Below are 19,867 nucleotides of genomic sequence, written 5' to 3' on the forward strand. Positions count from 1 at the left end.
AACACGCACTCCCCTGCACACACTCACACACACACACACACACACACACACACACACACACACACACACAACACACACTCACTACACACACACTGACACACACACACACAAAAATTGTGTAGATTTTGAAAAGTTACCACTTTGCTGACGATGGCTGACCGTCCCCTGCTGCTGACGCCGAACTGTAAGGTCTGGTGGTGGAAGGGAGATGTGGATCTCACGAAGATCCTCACGTCAGTCGGGACGAAGTTACGGTCCTGTAGGCCATAGGCAGCCAGAGCCTGTAAGGCTATTGCAGTATCCTGTAAAAAGTAAAAAAAAAATGATGAACTGAGCATGAAAGTGTGGTACAAATCATTATGAAATAAAGACTGAACTTTAGTTAACTTCCAACACTAGATATAGAATTGGGACTTACCCCAAAATTTCGGTTGACTCCATCAACCTTAGTTCACGGAATGGACCCGTCTACTCTTGGAACGTGACGTCAGAGACACGTGACCGTAGTAGCGGGTCATACGTGCCAGATAACTTGTGTCGCCCCCCGTCTCTGTTCAGGGTAAGTCTGTGAGCTCTTATGTAGACTGCCGTATGACCCGCTACTACGGTCACGTGTCTCTGACGTCACGTTGCAAGAGTAGACGGGTCCATTCCGTGAACAAGGTTGATGGAGTCAACCGAAAATTTGGGGTAAGTCCCAATTCTATATCTAGTGTTGGAAGTTAAAGTTCAGTCTTTATTTCATAAAGATGATGAACTGGTTTATAAGATAAACAACAGACTAAGAACCACATCGTTTCAGCCCTTGGGCTAAACTGCAGTGTATTATAACAAATGCTCAAATCACCTCGAAAGACAGCTAAATACTTAGCTCGCTATTTATATTTTAAAGCGTCCAGGAGCCTAACACAGTATGGAAATTGGTGCTAATAAACCGAGATGTACGACAGTAGAACTGATGAAAGTTGTAAGAGTAAGCTCCCTGCTATTTGACTCGCCCCTGCGTTGGGGTAACCAAATGCTAATGTTCATCGTAAAATATGCTTCAAAACTAGAAAGGCCGACATTTGCTCGGGAGCAAATACAACATATTTCAGTCCGTCTCCCTCAAACTCACACCTGTGCAAACGTAGAACATTTAAAATTAACTTCTGTCCACGGCGAGTTTTTCGGAGTTTAAAATGGAGCCTTCCCTTACTCCACGGTATGAACTAAAATAATCATCCTTGCAAAGAGGGGGGCAATGGACAGAAATGTGGTTATTATAATTGTTATATATACATGTATTATGCACCTGCGTCGAACTGAAGCCACCGTATCCACTCATCTGAGTAGCCAACCAGCGAACAGCTGCCTGTGACGTCGCTTCCGTTTCCGGGTGGATGGCATGAGCCAAGACAGCGAAGGCTGTAGTCTCCACATTCGCGGCACTCCTGGCAGGGGAGGAGCATCCCCTCCCGGCCGGTATGGGCAGGTCCGAGATGTCGCTCTCCCAGTGGACAGTGTCATCTGCAGGGGTTCAGAAAATGGAGACCTGATGTCTTGACAAGCTCACGCGACAGGTAACCAAATGTTACATTAAAACAAACGGTTTAATTGATTCCTTGCATTAGATAAGATACTAATAAACTACGAATAGACCCCAACACTTAGACCCCGTTCACAGTGAAACTTGTCGATCCGGATCGGCCGCCGATGAGGTAATGTGACACCATTAATACTGTCCAAAATAGCAACATGCTCAATCCATTTTGAGTCGTCACACTACATAGTCAGCAACGTATCATATACATCATGTCAAAAAGTGTCAGCAAAGACTTAAATGGCAGCAAAATTGAAGTATTTGTCAAAGTTGGTAATGTAAATAATAAGCCCTAACAGCTTACAGGCAATGGTTAAAAACTTGTAGGTGTTTGTTGGCATTTATTTGCACATACATAAAACAAAAACAATACAGTAAGTGAATATACTAATCGAACGAAACAGAATATAGAATAATCAACCTAATTATATAAATAATTAACCTAATTATATAAACTGGATGTGCTAGGGAGAAAAAAGCCTTAGGGCTTATTCTAGTCCTCTCCCATTTCAATTGAAAGCATAATGATAATAATAATAATAATAATGATGATAACAGTAATAAGGCTAAATGGAGAACATATGAAAAATAACTAGTCTAGTAGATCGTAGTGACCTTCCTTGATGCTGTGACTGCCGAGCCGTTTGAGGGCCAGGACGGAGGACGGGTGCCCGGCCAGCCCGAGCGCGTACGCCGTCAGTGCGGCCGGGTAAGGCTGGTCCAGCTCCGCGCCGCTCAGGTACGCCAGGCCCAAGGACACCGCAGACTCGTACTGCATTGGAGGAAGGAAGAAGTCGGAGAGAGAGAATGAATGAATGAATGAATGAATGAATGAATGAATGAATGAATGAATGAATGAATGAATGAATGAATGAATGAATGAATGACCTTTATTGTACACACATACCCACTGGGTTAAGTACAGGTCACAAAAGAAGGATGGAATATAGATAATGATACAGGAAGGCATCGGAATGATCCTGTTGACAGCTTGTTTTTCAGTGTGTTTTGAGGTGTTGGGACATGTTATGCTCAACGTTGATTAAATTACTATGGGTTGAATCTGACAACAAATAGAGAATTATTTTTTTGAAAATGTGGTTTGTTACGTTATAGTGGCAACGCTATACTGATGCTGTAACGTTACAAACCACATGTTCCATGTACATGTTGAAAAGAACACAAAAACTTCATTCTCTATTTCTTGTCAGATTCGACCCATAGTAATTTAATTTAATAAAATGTTGAGCATAAAATGCCCCCAACATCTCAAAACACACTGAAAAACAAGGTGTTTAACGTCAACAGGATCATTCCGATGCCTTCCTGTCCTATGCAAATGTGGTTTAGACCCCTGCTTTCGCAATGCATTCTGGGGATGAGTAACTCGTGAATGCTGAACCCTAAAGAGACCAGCCGTTACATAACGTTGCGTGCAGACGTTTGGATTTTGGGTTATTTTTGGTTTGTTTTTAGGCTTTTTATCGGGGTTTCTCTTTTGCACTGGAATTTTTTTTCATCCAACCCATCCAGTGCAAAAGAGAAACCCCAATGACAAAGCCTAAAAGACGCCAAAAATAACCCCAAACCCAAACCTCTGCTTGGAGAGTACCGTTACATAACGTTGCGTGCAAACGGGAAAACTACCGTTATCGTCACCTCGGAAACAATGTGCCACCCGGGACTGCCAGCTGCTGTTTCATTAACCCCAATTATAACAAACACTACATCGATGTCTGACACCCACAAGCCTGATAGGGTACATACATGCTTCCCTCACTCAGTATAAGACAGTGTTAGAATGACAAAAGTTCCCTCGTAATGGGTGTAAGGCCACAGCAAGTAGTTTTTATGGATGACATAAGGGCGCGCATTAATTTTTGCATGATTTTGAAGAAAAAAAAAAGAAATTTTGTTGCCTTTTGTGGTCAATATGCCTAAAACGGGCCAAGATGACTGTTGCCATGCCGGAAGGTGGATGGCAGATAACTATGAAGAGAGGAGACAAGAAAAGACTCTGATTTAATGTTTTGTTTCTTACTTTGATCTTTGATGCAGTGATATGTGATGTTGGCTGTGTGTATGTGATGTTCCCACTGAATCAAAACCATTTGTACAATGATTGAGTCAAAATTTTAAAATGTAGGAACCTTGTATTTTTCGGCCGCCTTGTTTTTTTTTTCGCCCGCTCGCATTAGGGTTGGAGTCTGCGGAGGATGTCATCCATAACATTTACTTGCTGTGGCCTAAGCGTGATATTCATGTTCATTTGAAGATATAGAGCAACCTTTGACGTTGGTGGTGCAAATGTACTATTTACATGCATAGGCAAAAGATATACTGTACCGAACGAAATCGACACTCGTTTGCGTAATTCACGGGCATGATTTATTCTCTTTTATCTGCAATGATTATCATGATATTCTTCTTCTTGGCTTGGCTTTATTATGATATAGGAAGACATGTATTGCCTAAAGGCCAAAGGAATCTGTCAGTACGGTTTTAACAAACTGATAACATGACCAACAACACTTCATGTACCACTGTGTAATACATTGTAGTTGTCAGTGTCTGTGTGGTTACTGTAGTGATGTTGATTGATACAGTAAAGCCGGCGTGATGTGGCCAGCTGCCTCAAGTGTTTATAGTTTCAATGGTTTAAATACACCATTCGGTTGTAAGCTTGTAGATGCCAGTAGTGGGACAGCAAAATGTCATTAAAATATAAATTTTTCTGACAGCGTTCAATTTTAGTATTAATTGCATGACATTGTTTATGTAGGTAGTCTCCGAAATCTGAATACAATGCAATGACATATATTGTTTCAGCAAATTCTTCCAAAATCTAAAGCAGATTAGTTATGGTTCGTATACTTTCATAATTATGTCGGCCTTGTAAAGAATATACTGATCTTGTTGCCGGCACTTCTAAGATCTCATTCTTTAAATCTTAATTAATGGATAAAATTTAAAAAAAAGATGATGTACTTAGACAGATAATATACGTTTCGGTTCCTATAGTTGGCACTTAATTTTAAGCTGGCAATCAAAAGACCAAAATCTCAGTGATAGACCAGACGACACACTTATAGGACCTACAATAGCCTGATTTACAGTAACATATGACGTAAATTCCTAGACGTAATATATGACGTAAATCCATCTTAAATGCTTTTTTGGCGTGTCGAGGCAAATTTAGTTTAGTTGTTTACTTCGAATCAAGGCATAGTATTATTATTTGATACAAAGTTTTCCAAAGATGTTACAATCTTTTTAGGCAATGTTGCATGCAATATAGTCTGGGAGACTAACTACGCTGGCTATATAAAGAATATTTGCCAGGGAGTTTGGCCGCCTTGTAAGTTTGACTGGTCGCAGAGGGAAAGAAACTACCTCCCCGCGGCAGGACTCCCCTTGGCAAATTTTACTCTCTTTTTTTTGCCGAATTCCCATAGAAAGGCCTGGTGGCGGCTACATGCAATAGGCAATGTTGCAACTCTGATTGGTCAAAGTTGAATGGAAGATACATGGTCTGAGACAGGCATTCCGATGACAGAAAAAAAAAAGACCGAATGTACACCAGCTAACCGTCAAAGCCATAGAAAGTTATCCTTGGCACATCTTCAAGGGTCCCGACAAGAGAAATATTTCTCCCTGGCGTCTTCCTGGTGCTCTTCCAAGAGTGGTAAACGTGCCGTCAGCGCATCGGGTCCAACCCCGAAGGTGTTTCCAGTTACCGTACCCCGGCAGGTTTCAAGCGGGTCCAGATGACGTCCCCCGCCGCGAGGTGACTCCATTTCCGCGTCGCTCACGTTAGGGCCTTGACACCGAGCTTCGATTTTCACTACTTTTATTAAAGAGGCATTATGTAACATTTTGCACCAAAATGTAAATATTTCAATTGAAAAAATCTTAATGTAACGGCAATGGTTACATGTAGATGTACTTTTAAACATATTTGTGCAATTATTTATTTCTGACATTTATGGTTGCCGCTGAAACATCCCAAACGTGGTACTCTCATATAGTGCCACCACCACAAAATACCAGAATGTAAACAAACACGGCTGACAGCTGTGTTTCCAGCTTTTAAACACACTCGATAGGTGTCATACTTTGGCACCGACACTTTATAGCACGTCCTCAATGACACATTTTCGCAGTGAAATGACCAAAAATTTGATTTTTGTCCTTAAGTTACATAATGCAGCTTTAAGAAGGATATCTAACGCCATGAGGCAGCTAGCCGGATTTACGATTTGAATGACGAGAACTTATGCATGAGAATACATGTACGTGACAAATGGACATCATCAGAGTATGTGAGAAGGTGCAGTTCCAGAATTATTGTCTGTCCAATGATCTCTGATGACCGCGATGATAGCGAAGTTGTTGATTTGAACTCATGTCTAGTTCATTTGAATTTACACATGTGAGTCATGTTAAACTGGAGTTTACACAAACACACACACACACACACACACACACACACACACACACACACACACACACACAAACGCTACTGAAAACATTAATTACATTTTGCAGCGGGCTGTTAGAAAAGTACGTGGCTTTTTGCCACAATAGCTCCAGTAAAACCTGAAGCGTCTTGCTGTAACTTTTTTTAACGGAGTGGTTCAATGCAAGGCGTATGCAACCACTTCTCGGCATTGAACTAGAAATATGAGAGAAACATGGCTATGTCAAGAGATGGTGGTGAACGTTTAATTTGAAAGCCTGTAGGTTGGTGGGAAACACTTGTCAGGGAGGGAATTCCAAAGCTTGGCCGTACGGGGAAATAAACTATCACTGTAAAAAGATTTCGAACAGGGAACTTAGACGGTGGAGTTGTGTGAGCTAGTGGAGAACCTAGTGGAGCGCGTAAAAGTTCTGAGTGGTGGAACTAGTTGGGTGAGTTCTGCAGAGCAATGACCATGAAAATATCTGTAAAAGAGGGATAGAGAGGCAACATTTCGTCTATGGGAAAGGGGGTCTAACTTGGAGGCCAGAGGACTTACCTGTACCCGAAGATTTGCCTCGAGCAAAGCGATGACCACTAGTGCTGTAGGGACCACGCGCTCAGCATCTGGACTCTGCAATAAAAACAGATACTAGTACATGTACTTAGCAAGGTGTCGTACCAACGGGAACCGCTAGAGGGTACTCCTGCACAGCACCTCAACAAGGATGATGCGAACAATGATTTGTAGCTATGTTAAATTCGCATTTGTGAATTATTGTCGTATGACTCGACACACCTGCTTTTATACAACACATTGACAAACTAGTCAAAATGGCGAAAAATACGTATGCTCATTACCACAATCACTTGCAAATCGCAGGTTGCAAAGAAATATTGGAAAACGATTCCAATGTCGTAGAATGCCAAAATCAAACGATAAAGACGAAAATGTAAAGAAATGGACTTGGAGAGTAGATTATTCGCCATACCATACTCTGTGTCATTTGTTTAACCTTCAAAACCACGTAGATTTCATAATGAAAGCAACTTTTTTTAACCATACTTTTTATTCGCACGCTCGCATCAGTTTTGGGGTACCCAGAGTATGTCCTCTATATAATCAAATCAACATGGCCTAAAGCACATGGCCAAACCTGTCTTCTATCATAACTTAATTATACATTCTGTTTTTCATGTTGGCAGAAAAAAACATGTTGTGTGTAACTGTTTCAAGTTTGTCCAGAAACTCGAGATTCGCTTGACAAACTCGAGATTCTTGATAACGTAGATTTCATGATGAAAGCAACCTTTTTTTTGCCAGCTCGCATCAGTTTTGGGGTTCCCAGTGGATGTCATCCATATAACCAGATCAACATGGCCTTACCTCCAGACGTCTGTTGAAGGCACTGCCGGCGTCCGAGAGGGACCCATCGTCTTTCTGCCTTCCCAGCAGCCACTTGGCGGCCTGGGCGATCACACGGGAGTCTAACGGAACGAAGCGTTGCATGACGGACAGGGTGCGTATGACGAACGCTGTTAGCCTGCAAAGGTAATATTGGATTTTTGAAATCATTTTGAAGTTTGAAATATGAAGAATGTTAAGTCCTCTTTGTTTCCTAATCTATGTCCACCCATCTATGTCTAGAAGATGCGACGGTTAGTTCTCATCGTTGAAACGTAATACTATGCAAAAATAGGAAAAACAAGGACATCTCTTTCAGGATTTCTGTTCACAAAAACACACACACGTACCTTCATATCCAAGCCCATTTATTAATATGCACTTACATATACATAGTACTAAACTTCAAAAAGCATGTGCAATAGAAATAGCACAGCATTTTATTTGCGAACATCTTGCACACATTTTGATGGACAGCATTTTTTTTGTTTATCCTTCCTAATATTTCGCCTTAGATTTCTGTTGTTCCCTTCATTTAGTGTTCTAAATGTGTATTAAATGCAAAATGAAGATGATGTTGAATAGACGGCCACTCACCTAAGATCTTCCTTCCCTGTACTTTTCGCCATGATACTGAAGGCTCCTGACATCTGCCGGTACCGCATTAGCTCCTGATAACCTACCATTAAGAAATAAAACTTTCTCAGCTGTTGAGCTTCTGCTAGATTTACTTTACAATGTACAACCATCATACTACATGATTTAAGAGTAAAGAGACTCTTTTTACACCACCAAGTCTTTTTTTCAGCCGACGTTTCGGTGACCGTCTGTCACCTTCCTCAGGGCAATTCTGACTGGTTCACATTGCATTGCAGCACAGGTGTAGCTGCTACAGATGCATTCCCAAAAGTACAGTATTTACCAAAACGTCGGCTGAAGAAAAGACTTGGTTGTGTAAAAAGAGTCTCCTCACTCAGTGTCTTACCAACCTGATGGAACTGTTCACGGATAGATGATTTATGGTTTATCTATCTGACACGTCTAGTTCTGTGTATGTATTAATTCACTGTTCAGTTCAATCAAGCTCGACAAAAAATGTAAAACATTATCAAAGGAAGACACTTTTAAATATCATGTACAAATATAGACGTCATCAATGAAGTATGTAAGTATATTTCAAAATGTTTCAAAAAGAGAGAAGAAGCCATTATAACTTAAATCTATACCACTTTATATATATTTCTTTTTTAGCATTGTACACCTTAGACCTTATGTAAGCCTTTCTTTATTACTATTGCTGTAGTACTCTCTAGTACATTGTACTTTGTATATCCGTGCATTTATCCCCCCGGGGAATGAACATGCAATAAAGTTTAAGTATTATTAAATACCTGTTTTCTTGAACTAAAGGTTTTGTTCGGACACTGTTTAAAATTTTTCCTTAGGCCTAACGTCTACTTATCACTTATCGGAAGTTAAAAACTACCCTGGATTCATATACAACAAGAGTTCCGAGATTTCATACCTCCATGAAATATGGGTTTGATATGTTAAGGTAAAGTTCTTCCTTAATTATGCAAATGACATCTACATGAACATAATATATTCATCGTGATGTTAACTTTTGATTAACTTACACATGTCCCAAGTATGAAATTCAAAAGTCAAAATCATAGCATGTCCAGGACAAAAGATACAAAAACTGGAAGTTCTGCTTCAGTACCAAGGTCAGCCACCAGGAGGCCCAAAATCGACCTTGACCTTTACCTAACCACATACCAAATATCATTACAATCCATCTGTAGGTTCAAAAGTTATGCTGGCCGCAAATGTGCGGAAACACAAACACACAGACAGACACACAGGCACGCCAAGAACAATACCTCCATTTTTCACGGAGGTAACAACTAGAAAAGAACAAAACTGGACATTACCCACAGAAATTCAGATCAGCAATTTAATTTCATGGAAGGGCAAATTATTCCATCAATGTTATGCAGAATGCATTGAGGTACCTTGTGCCAGGTACTCCACAGCCCGGGCCTCGGTCTGCCTGCTGACCTGCCCCGTGTCCAGGAGGTAGGACAGCACGGTGGAGACCGAGAACAGTCTGACGGCCAGGACCTCACCGTGGTCTGCCGGCAGTCGCACGAACTCCTCCATGTGATTCAGCGCCGAGCCGACCAGATAACCTGATAGGCCATTGGAGTATATAGAAGAGGGGATTCATTCCTCAAGCTACCGACATCTCGCACACGCAGTCGTCCCTCAGTGAGACATCTGGAGCCGGAGACAGGCTGAATAAAAGTTCTAAACGGGAACTATGCGGCTCCAGATGTCTTACTGAGGGTCGGCTGCGTGTGCGAGATGTCGGTTAGCTTGAGGAATAAATCCCCTCTACTATATACTGATAGGTCAATAGGGTCAGAAGGTACTTTTGTAATATATAAATTGTATAGTAAAGAGGCAAATAAACTGTGTATATGTAGGTTTATACAAACATATTTCTCTACTTCATACACTTAACGCTGTAGACAAGTTCAAATTCCTAATGCAACTAGACAAGCTTCCATCGAAAAACATAATCCTTTATCTCTACTATAATTCAAAAGCGAGGTGAAGTTAGATGTATCTGGTGGTAGTTAGTTTTACCTGTATCTGTTCATCATGTTTTGTTGTGAAGAAGTCATGTATTTGGCAGCATCATATATTTGGCTTGACATAGGGAACATGTACCCTAAGCAAAAGGAGTGTCGGACCATTTGGACCTTTACCAACTCGGCCCAGATCGGCCCATCTCCCTGGTTAGCTCGGTCCAATACATTTTGTGTAAATTCGGTGGTTGGGCCGAGTTGATCAGGGCATTGAGCCGAGATGACCAGATTTGCTACTCTCCAAGCAGAGGTTGTGGGGGAATAATCGTTACATTTTTATATATGGCCGATTTTTTTTGTCCTGACCCCCACCGTCGGTGGCCGCGGACCTTCTCTGGCTAATGGATACTGCCTGGCCAATTTGATACTGTCTTTTTGCCACCGAGAGGGATCTGCTTGGAGATTTACAGATTTGCGATATCGATGGCCCGAGTTGGTAATGGTTCGAGTCGTCCTGATCTTTGTTTCTATTCCAACATGTAATCACAAGACGTGGTAGGGACACACTCAATTTTTGTTCAACTTATATTAATGCCAACACAGGGGACAAGACAATACTCATACTCGTGTAAAGTGCCTTTCCAAAGGGCACAAGATCGATGGCATGTCAGGCCTCGAACCCGGGACCTCTTGGTTCCCAGTCGAGAACTCTGCCGTTACACCAAGCAGAAGGAGGCTCTAGCCTGGGTACGTACCGACGGAGGTTAGGATGATCTCCTCGTTCCCGCGGTCAGGAGGCAGCAGTAGTTCCAGCGTTCTGCTCACTGGCTTGTCAGCTGGGCGGACAGAAGGGGACCCAGTCGTTATACTCATCATAAGGCCATGTTAATTTGATTATATGGATGACATCCGCGCGCGCATGAACTTTCGGCCGTTTCCAAAAAAAAGAGAAGTTTTCAACCATACTGTAACGGTACAAAACAGTTGCAAAATGATCAAAAATATGCGTAAGTTGAAAAAAAAAATTATGAGCCATACCAATGTTGTAGAATGCCAAAATCAAACGAAAAAAGACGAATATGTAAAGAAATGAATTTGAAGAGTAGATTATTCCCCAAACCATATATTCTGTGCCATTTGTTCAACCTTCTTGACCACGTAGATTTCATAATGAAAGCAACTTTTTTTTTCTTTTCGCACGCTCGCATCAGTTTCGGGGTTCCCAGAGGAAGTCATCCATATAATCAAATCAACATGGCCTAATGTTATAACAGAAAACATATTTGCTTTCTACATAGGAATAACTGATTTTGCCAAACACAGAAAATATTTGTAGATTACAGGGATTCACAAGGAAAAAAGCCGTTTAATGTTATATGATAACGGCTTTTTCCCTGTAAATCCCTGTAATCTACAAATATTTTCTGTGTTTGGCAAAACAATAAAAGAAACAAAAACAGATGCATGTCTTACCACTTGGGCAGAGGACGACAGACCGGGTTGTTCCCATGGTGATTCCAGCAGGCTGAAACAAAGCATCAAAGACAATTTTATTAACGAGGTAAGGGAAGGCATTTTTCAGGATCTTGTTCCCTTACATCCACTGCGATATCTCCCTGCTTCAGTGGTACTAAAAAGTCGCATATCAAGTGTACGACATTCAAAAATCAGAGTTTAAGAGTTTCCCATCCCCAGGATGCATTGCGAAAACAGGGGTCTAAACCTCATTTGCATAGGGCAGGAAGGCATCGGAATGATCCTGTTGACGTTAAACAGCTTGTTTTTCAGTGCGTTTTCAGGTGTTGGGGCATTTTATGCTCAATATTAATTAAATTACTATGGGTCAAATCTGACAAGAAATAGAGAATGAATTTTTTGGAATATGTGGTTTGTAACGTTATAGTGGTAACGCTATACTGATGATGTAACGTTACAAACCACATGTTCCATATGTTGAAAAGAACACAAAAACTTCTATTCTCTATTTGTTGTTAGATTCGACCCATAGTAATTTAATTAATGTTGAGCATAAAATGCCCTAACACCTCAAAACACACTGGGAAACGTCACCAGGATCATTCCGGTGCCTTCCTGTCCTATGCAATTGAGGTTTAGATCCCTGTTTTTGCATCCCCAGGATGCATTATGCAATGCATCCTGGGGATGGGAAACTCGTGAATGGCGTCTTATGTAGTCATTTCTTCCATCTAGCGACAACACCGAAAATCACATGTTTTATTGTGACTTCACCACTGGTGAAGTCATAGTCCGGATAACCAGTTCGGCTTCAAGAAACATCATGGCACTGACATGTGTGTGTTTGCGTTGAAGGAGGTAATCAGTTACTATCAGAGCCGTGGCTCCCCCGTGTTTGTATGCTTTCTCGACGCCGCAAAAGCGTTTGACCGTGTCAATCATTGGTCACTCTTTAAAAAACTAATTGATAGGCACGTTCCATTGTACATAGTCCGGCTACTCGTAGTCTGGTATAATACTCTGACTTTTAGGGTGCGTTGGGGCAGCTCCCTTTCTGACAATTTTTACTATAAGTAACGGTGTGCCACAGGGTAGCCTACTGTCTCCCTTTCTCTTTAATGTTTACATTTCTGACCTTAGTGTTGAGCTGAACTCGAGCGGTGTTGGCTGCTATATTGGCAGTACTATTGTGAACCATTTTTTGTATGCAGACGACATATGTATTATTTGTCCTTCTGTTAAAGGACTGCAAAAACTTATTTCGATTTGTGAAAGCTTTGGTGATCGCAACGATATTCTCTTCAGCGAAAAGAAGAGCCATTGTATGTACTTTCCATGTGACAGACTCGGTTGAACTGTGCGCCCCCTTCAGTAAAGGCTTTATGGAACTAACCTACAGTATGTTTCTTCTGTGAACTACCTGGGCAACCAGATTACTACCAACCTGTCTGATGACGAGTCAATCCGTACTCACATCAGAGGCTTCTACACCAGAGCCAATTCCTTAGTTCGTAAATTTAAGTTTGCCTCTACAGAAGTGAAGCGCACGCTTTTCAACGCATACTGTTCCTCTATGTATTGCGCCCAGTTGTGGACACGCTACACTCTGGGCGCTATTCGCAAACTCCGAACGGCTTATAACAACGCCTTTAGAATATTGTTTTCATATGGAAAATTCGAGAGCGCCAGTCGAATGTTTGTGACTGAGGTTGTCGATACCTTCGATGCTCGCAGACGTAAACTAACACACTCTTTCACCAATCGGCTCCTCAACAGTAATAACAGTATCATAAAACTCGCAATCCACTCAGACTTATCATCCACCAGTCACTACTGGGATCACTATATCGGCCTAGTCTACCGGTAAGGCCCTTCTCGTATGTATATGTACCGAACCCTACCGTTTTTATTATGTGTGCACCTTGTTATTTTAATTGTTTGTCTACTATGGGCCTATTTGCGCCTGAAATAAAGAATAAAGAAATATTGTTTTTGCTCACGTTTCTTCTTCTCCTCTTGCCATTTCTTTGAATTGATTCAACTCCTCCATTTCTGGGCCAAATAACATGAAATTTGGCATGAAGGTAGAGAGGGCAAATACCCTTTTTTTCATTTTTGTGATACATGCTTTTAAAATGGTTTTATTTGAGCTTTTTGGCTGTGTTATAGAAAATGTCCTATAGCAGTGTGTTACCACATTTGGGCATGAGTCATCAGAATGGCATGTAGAGCAGGCAACCAATAGGCATGCAGCTTTCCTCTATTCTCCTTGCTGATTGGCTGTTCGGATCTGATTGGGTTAACTCAATTAACACCTGTACAAAGCCATGCCATATTGACAGTATGAACTGGTTTGTCAAGCTTTCCTGCTGCAGCATTGGAATGTGGGGCATAAACACTTCTTTTTATCTTGAAAATCAACAGTTTGCATTATGCAATCAAAAATCCCAACCAATAATGTAGGAGATAGCTTTCCAAATGTTGCCACTTCATACTATAGTTATATCAATGTAAAGAATTGTTTTCCCTTGTATTTCTCCTCCTTTCTCTGCCATGTCGTGAAATGTGGTGAAGTCATGCTGAATTTGCTCCAAAGCAAATGTTGGCCTTTCTAGTTCAAAGCGTGCTCTCACCACTACGTCAACCTCAGTTGACATCCTCTCGGCGTGAGTCCTGTGCGTGGCCAGCACGTCCACTCGCTTGCGCCCCCTGGCGGTGGAGAGGAAGTTTACAACGAATGAGTAGTTGGCCTTCCCATGTGGCGGGATGTGAAGCGGGTAGGACTTAAACAGGTCCGGGGACAGGAACGTCAGGGACTCGGGCTCTGCTAAACTCACCATCACCTGAAAACCAACAACAACAAGGAAAATTAGGTAGCAGCAACTAAATTACAGTCCAAGTACACAAGTGGAGATTGACTATGATATAATAAAATATACAATAACTGTTTCAATCCATACTTATTGTATGGAATGAAATAAAAAATACAATGGCTCAGAATATTTCCGTGTAGGTATGATATCTCCGAATTCTTGTTCATGGAAGTAAGGCCATGTTGATCTGATTATATGGATGACTTCCTCTGGGAGCCCCAAAACTGATGCGCGCGTGCGAATGAAAAAAAGTTTTGCAAAATAAAAAAGTTGCTTTCATTATGAAATCTATGTGGTCATGAAGGTTGAACAAAGGGCACAGAGTATCGTTTACCCTTTAAATTCATTTCTTTACATTTTCGTCTTTTTTGTTTGATTTTGGCATTCTACGACATTGGTATCGTTTAAAAAAATTTTTGGGGGCAACTTACGGTATATTTTTGCTCATTTTGCAACTTTTTTGTACCGCATTTACGGCATGGTTGAAAACTTTTCCTCTTTTTTGGAAACGTTAACGGCCGAAAATTTATGCGCACGCGGATGTCATCCATCTTAAAAATCGGCTGCGTCAAGTCACAAGTTAGAAATTAGAATGACTAAATTTGTGAACTGAAATTTGCCAAATGGATGCTTGATACTGATGAGTTATATACGAACCGAGATAGTGTTTGGTTTTTGTATACTTTGTATATATTTATATTGTAATTGTACGACTGATTGTAACTGAACGGAAGAATTTGCGAAGACCCCTGATCTACCTCCCCTTGACCTCTTGAAAAACGGCTTAGGCCGAAGAGTTGCACTGCTACACAATTGTACTGTACATTTTCAAGGTGAAATAAAGGTTGAAAAAATCCATGTAATCAAATCAACATGGCCTAATGGGAATTGTAAGCGTACCGTCATCGGGTCATCCACGTGGTTGCACACACTCGCGGTCACCACCACCTCCTCCCCACCGGTAACGCTGATTGGTGCATGCAGGTCGATGGAGAAGTTTTTCCGGGTCATAAACTCCACGGGGTCAGCGATGCCGAGCCCCATTTCCGGGTGTAAGGCGACGGCGTGGATGGTCCACCGCCCGGCCTTGTCTGGGATGGTCGTCTTGAATATACCTTCTCCCGTGCACTCCACTCTGAAGGTAAAAAAGAATAGAATATGTCTCTTAAAGGCCCATTATGTAAATTTTTACGCGAAAATTTTAAATCTTCTAACTAGAAAAGTAACATTTGCATTTGCATGTTTACCTTCGGATATGGTCTGCTCTGTTAATTCTTACTCAAACACATTTACATACATGTATATGGTGACAGGAGTCTATGAAATTGCAACATTATGTAACCCAACACCAGTTACTATGGTGACAGACGTCAAAAAAGGGGCCATTGGCCAGGTCAGAGGTTAGTGTTTGGAACAGAAGAAGAAGAAATGGAGCAAAAACAATATGTTTTCCTTCGGTAAACATAATTATACTAAATTTTGGCGTTATCAACAGTTACTATCACTTTTCAACACATTTGTGTCATTATGTCACAAGATTAGTTTCTTTGGAAACACTCATGTATTTCGCTTGGGGTTGAATATGATTATGAACCTAGTGTATTTTGTTGGTCATCAATAAACAATTTGGTCAAATCAAATTAACGTTTATGACGGTCTTGACAAGAGGTTCAGTGTTTTATGGCCCAAACCGAACCCTAAACCACCTGTTCTCGGGTCACCGGGGACTACATGGGATACAGCTCAGTTCTCGGTTGAAGACAGACCCCCAGTAGATTGAAATCTAGCTCATTACATCTTTATGCCCCGCACGATATGAGAAGGGTATCAGGGGTGCTAGAGTTTACAGTGCAATTTTACGGAATACAGTGCAATTTTACTTGTATACAGTGCAGTTTTACGAAATGCAGTACAATGGTATAGGTAGACATTGCAATTTTACGGAAAGCAGTGCAATTGTACGGAATACTGTATACTGATACGATTGCACTGTATTCCGAAAAATTGAAGTGTATACTAATACGATTTACTGTATTCCGTAAAATTGCACCGTATTCCGTAAAATTGCATCGTATTCCGTAAAATTGCACTGTATTCCGTAAAATTGCACTGTATTCCGTAAAATTGCACTGCATTCCGTAAAATTGCACTGTATTCCGTAAAATTGCACCGTATTCCGCAAAATTGCACGGTATTCCGTAAAATTGCACGGTATTCCGTAAAATTGCACTGTATTCCGTAAAATTGCACTGTACTCCGTAAAATTGCACCGTATTCCTTACAATTGCACTGTATACTCGTCACCCCTGGATATGTACGTACCTCAACGTTTGCATGGAGGAAAAGATGCCCGTGCTATCCAGGGTCGGCGTCTCCGTCCAGCCGTCTCTAACAACGCACCCTGTCCGATGTTTGAAGGACTGCAGGGCGCGCGCCTCGGCGATGAGGAAGTCCTTGTCCTGCGGCATGAAATGCTCGTTCTGCAGCGCCTTGAAGTCCGCCTGCTGGATCTTCCTCCGCGGCATCTGCTTCCCTGACAGAACGATTCGGTAGATACACTAGCTGTTACTATTGCACACTGTATTCAATGGAAAACTAGAGAAGTAACATTTGCAAAGCAAATGCATTTATAATGTTTACCTTCGGACATGGTCTGCCCTGTTAATTTTTACTCAAACATATTCACATACATGTACTACTAGACTACGGTGACAGGAGCAGAGCAGACCATGAAGTTTGCAACATTATGTAACCCAACACCAGTCACCATGGTGACAGACGTCAACAAATCATGTCATTGGCGAGGTCAGAGGTTAGTGTTTGGAGACGAGGAAATTGGTAAATATAATAAAACACATTTCATTTGTACTATCATGAAAGTTCATCTGTGTTGGTAGTTACATTTTTAGAAACTTTAGATCCAACACAAAAATTCTCTCACCTAGAGATGAACCGCGACGGGGGCCGACATCGTCTACAAGATACCTTTGACCCAGTGTTGACGTCACACGTCAAAGAAGCCACGTGACAAGCCTCACTGGGTCAGTCTACTGAGGAAGACCAGAGTGACTGGTCGAAAGCTCTAGGTGAGAGAATTTTTGTGTTGGATCTAAAGTTTTAACTCTAAAATCTAAATGCATTTCATTATTTGTGAATGCTCTCATCGTGATGTCGAAAGAAACCCGAGCTTTCATAATGTAAAAAACACTAAAACATACAGTCATACCACATTACTACATAATCACAAAACACTTATTCAAAACGTGGGTACAATTTCACATTCTCTATTATGTTCCATAGCCAGAATAGCAGAGAATACTCTGTAGTCAGATTTTACTGCAATCTACCAAAAAACATAGTGACTTGTAACTGGACAAGACCACACATACTTACCTTTTGATGCCCTGCAAAATCAGGAAACCCAAATTCACTTCCTTCTGGCCTCCCATCCCCAAATTTCGACCTCCAGTTCGACCAATTCTATCGTTCTAGGACTGCAATCTCTTCCCCCCTCTCTCCCTATTCTCTCTCTTTCTCTCTCTCTCTAACTCTCTCTCTCTCTTTGTCTCCCTCTCTCTCTCCCTCTAACTCTCTCTCCCTCTTTCTCTCTAACTCTCTCTCTCTCTCTAACTCTCTCTTTCTCTCTCTCTCGCTCTATCTCTAACTCCTTTCTTTCTTCTCTCCTCCTCTCTCTCTCTCTCTCTCCCTCTCTCCCTCTTTCCCTATCTGGCATCATACTATATAAAGAATACCGTACTGACACACAAGCAGACAGACAAGTCCCGTATATCCAGAATTGAGAAAAAAAACTGCGCTGTCGCTGATTTCCGTCTCGTAAATGGTCGTCACCTTTTGAAACGGTCGATGCCATTTTGCAGAGCGGCTAACTTCAAGTCTATCAGCACGGTCTATCCACACCGTGATGTTTCGTGGCGTAGAGGTTAGGGTATAGGTTTGGTTTTAGAGCTATACTTGTGGACCCGGGTTCGAATCCAAGCTTGTGCTTTTTGTTTTTTCACTAATATTTACAATTCTACACGACCCTCCCTTATATTTGCAATTCGAATATTTCCTTTTTTTAGTGTATATTACTTTTTATTCGTTTTTGGACCTGAAAAAAAAGTTATGGTACGCTCGGATATGGCATCGACCATTCAGCGAAATGGCATCGACCGTTTCAAATGGCATCGACCGTTTACGAGACCGGGACAAATGCTACGCTGCACTCAGATCTTGGTTGGTTGTCAGTGAGAAACAGACTAGATAGCAGTACTCTTAAGTTATTTCTCAAGGTTGTTGTCACAGGTGAGCCAAAGGAGATCTACAAATCTCTTATACCAGTTCACTCATCTCACAGATACTCTACTAGACAGTCAGTGTACAATTATTCATTAGTGAAACCAAAGAACAACAGTGGAAAGAAGAAGTTTACCTACAGATGTGTAAAGCTGTGGAATGCACTACCAAATGAGGTTAAGGCTGTATCCGATGAGAGGCGGTTGAAGAGATTGATCGATCAATTGTATATGTATGCAACTTAATGGTTTTAATTATGATGATAGTTGTTATATTGAAATCTTTTAGTAATGGTAATATTAGTTTTATACTTAGTTGATAATTTGCTCGTTCAATGATTTTAGCTATAATTAGTACCTTGTCTGACGTGTGACCTCAACGTGTATGTAAATTTGTAGTCATATGTGTATATTTGTACTGTGTGTGTAATGTGTAATGAGCCCTGGAAGATTAGCCCTAACGGGGTCTAACATTTTGCAATTCAGACGGTGTCTTGTCCAGTCAGTAATCGGCAAGTTCCAGGACAACTTTGACACAGACAACATACGTACATGGTCTACGGCTTGCAGGTGTGGAACATGCATAGCGTTAAGACCGCGCTGACATTTATGTAGTATGATATTTGATTTATTACATGTCCATATTTTTGTATGTATATTTATATTTCAGTCCATACCATGGTATGGATGAAATATATTGTGTTCTCTGGTGTTTCTTCTTCTCCTCCTTCTCCTTCTCCTCCTCCTGCCAAACAGTCAAAGGGATTCAACTCCGCCATCATTCAGCCAAATGACTTGAAATTTGGCATGGAGGTAGAGTGGGCCAATACCCCCAGGCGTTTTTTTTTTCATTTTTTTGATACATGCCTTTGAAAAATTTTTATGAAGGTTTTTTGGGGCATTTTTCGCCAAAAAATGGATTTTTGGATCCTGAGCCCTGGTTTTACAACCAAATGATCTGAAATTCGGTATAAGGGTACCTTGAACATGTGTCTACAGAATAGCAGTCACATATTTGGCATACACCACTTCCAAATGACTCATTTGGAGGACTTTAATGGCTATTTTCAGCAAAAAAAGGGCCAAAAGTGCTGTACCCGTTCCATGTTCTATCTAAAGAATGGCCGGTTCCATCCATGGAACACGTGTTCCATTGCGGGTTACCTGAGGTCACATTGCACGT

At 41.2% G+C, this 19,867-nt stretch overlaps 1 protein-coding gene across 1 annotated transcript in view; it reads right to left on the bottom strand.

The window, feature by feature from the left end:
- Positions 1–19,867, bottom strand: part of LOC109462453 (C3 and PZP-like alpha-2-macroglobulin domain-containing protein 8) — an 85,894-nt gene that overhangs the window by 30,815 nt on the left and 35,212 nt on the right. Inside the window, 14 exon segments of the mRNA XM_019759009.1 lie at positions 138–302; positions 1,295–1,509; positions 1,642–1,648; positions 2,271–2,354; positions 6,601–6,675; positions 7,429–7,585; positions 8,044–8,125; positions 9,462–9,638; positions 10,796–10,876; positions 11,514–11,565; positions 14,150–14,359; positions 15,290–15,524; positions 16,712–16,922; positions 17,259–17,274. Coding sequence (XP_019614568.1) covers positions 138–302; positions 1,295–1,509; positions 1,642–1,648; positions 2,271–2,354; positions 6,601–6,675; positions 7,429–7,585; positions 8,044–8,125; positions 9,462–9,638; positions 10,796–10,876; positions 11,514–11,565; positions 14,150–14,359; positions 15,290–15,524; positions 16,712–16,922; positions 17,259–17,274 — 1,767 coding nt within the window.

This window comes from Branchiostoma belcheri, unplaced genomic scaffold (genome assembly GCF_001625305.1).
Source record: "Branchiostoma belcheri isolate BF01 breed outbred unplaced genomic scaffold, Haploidv18h27 scaffold117, whole genome shotgun sequence".
Classification (NCBI taxonomy): Eukaryota; Metazoa; Chordata; class Leptocardii; order Amphioxiformes; family Branchiostomatidae; genus Branchiostoma; species Branchiostoma belcheri.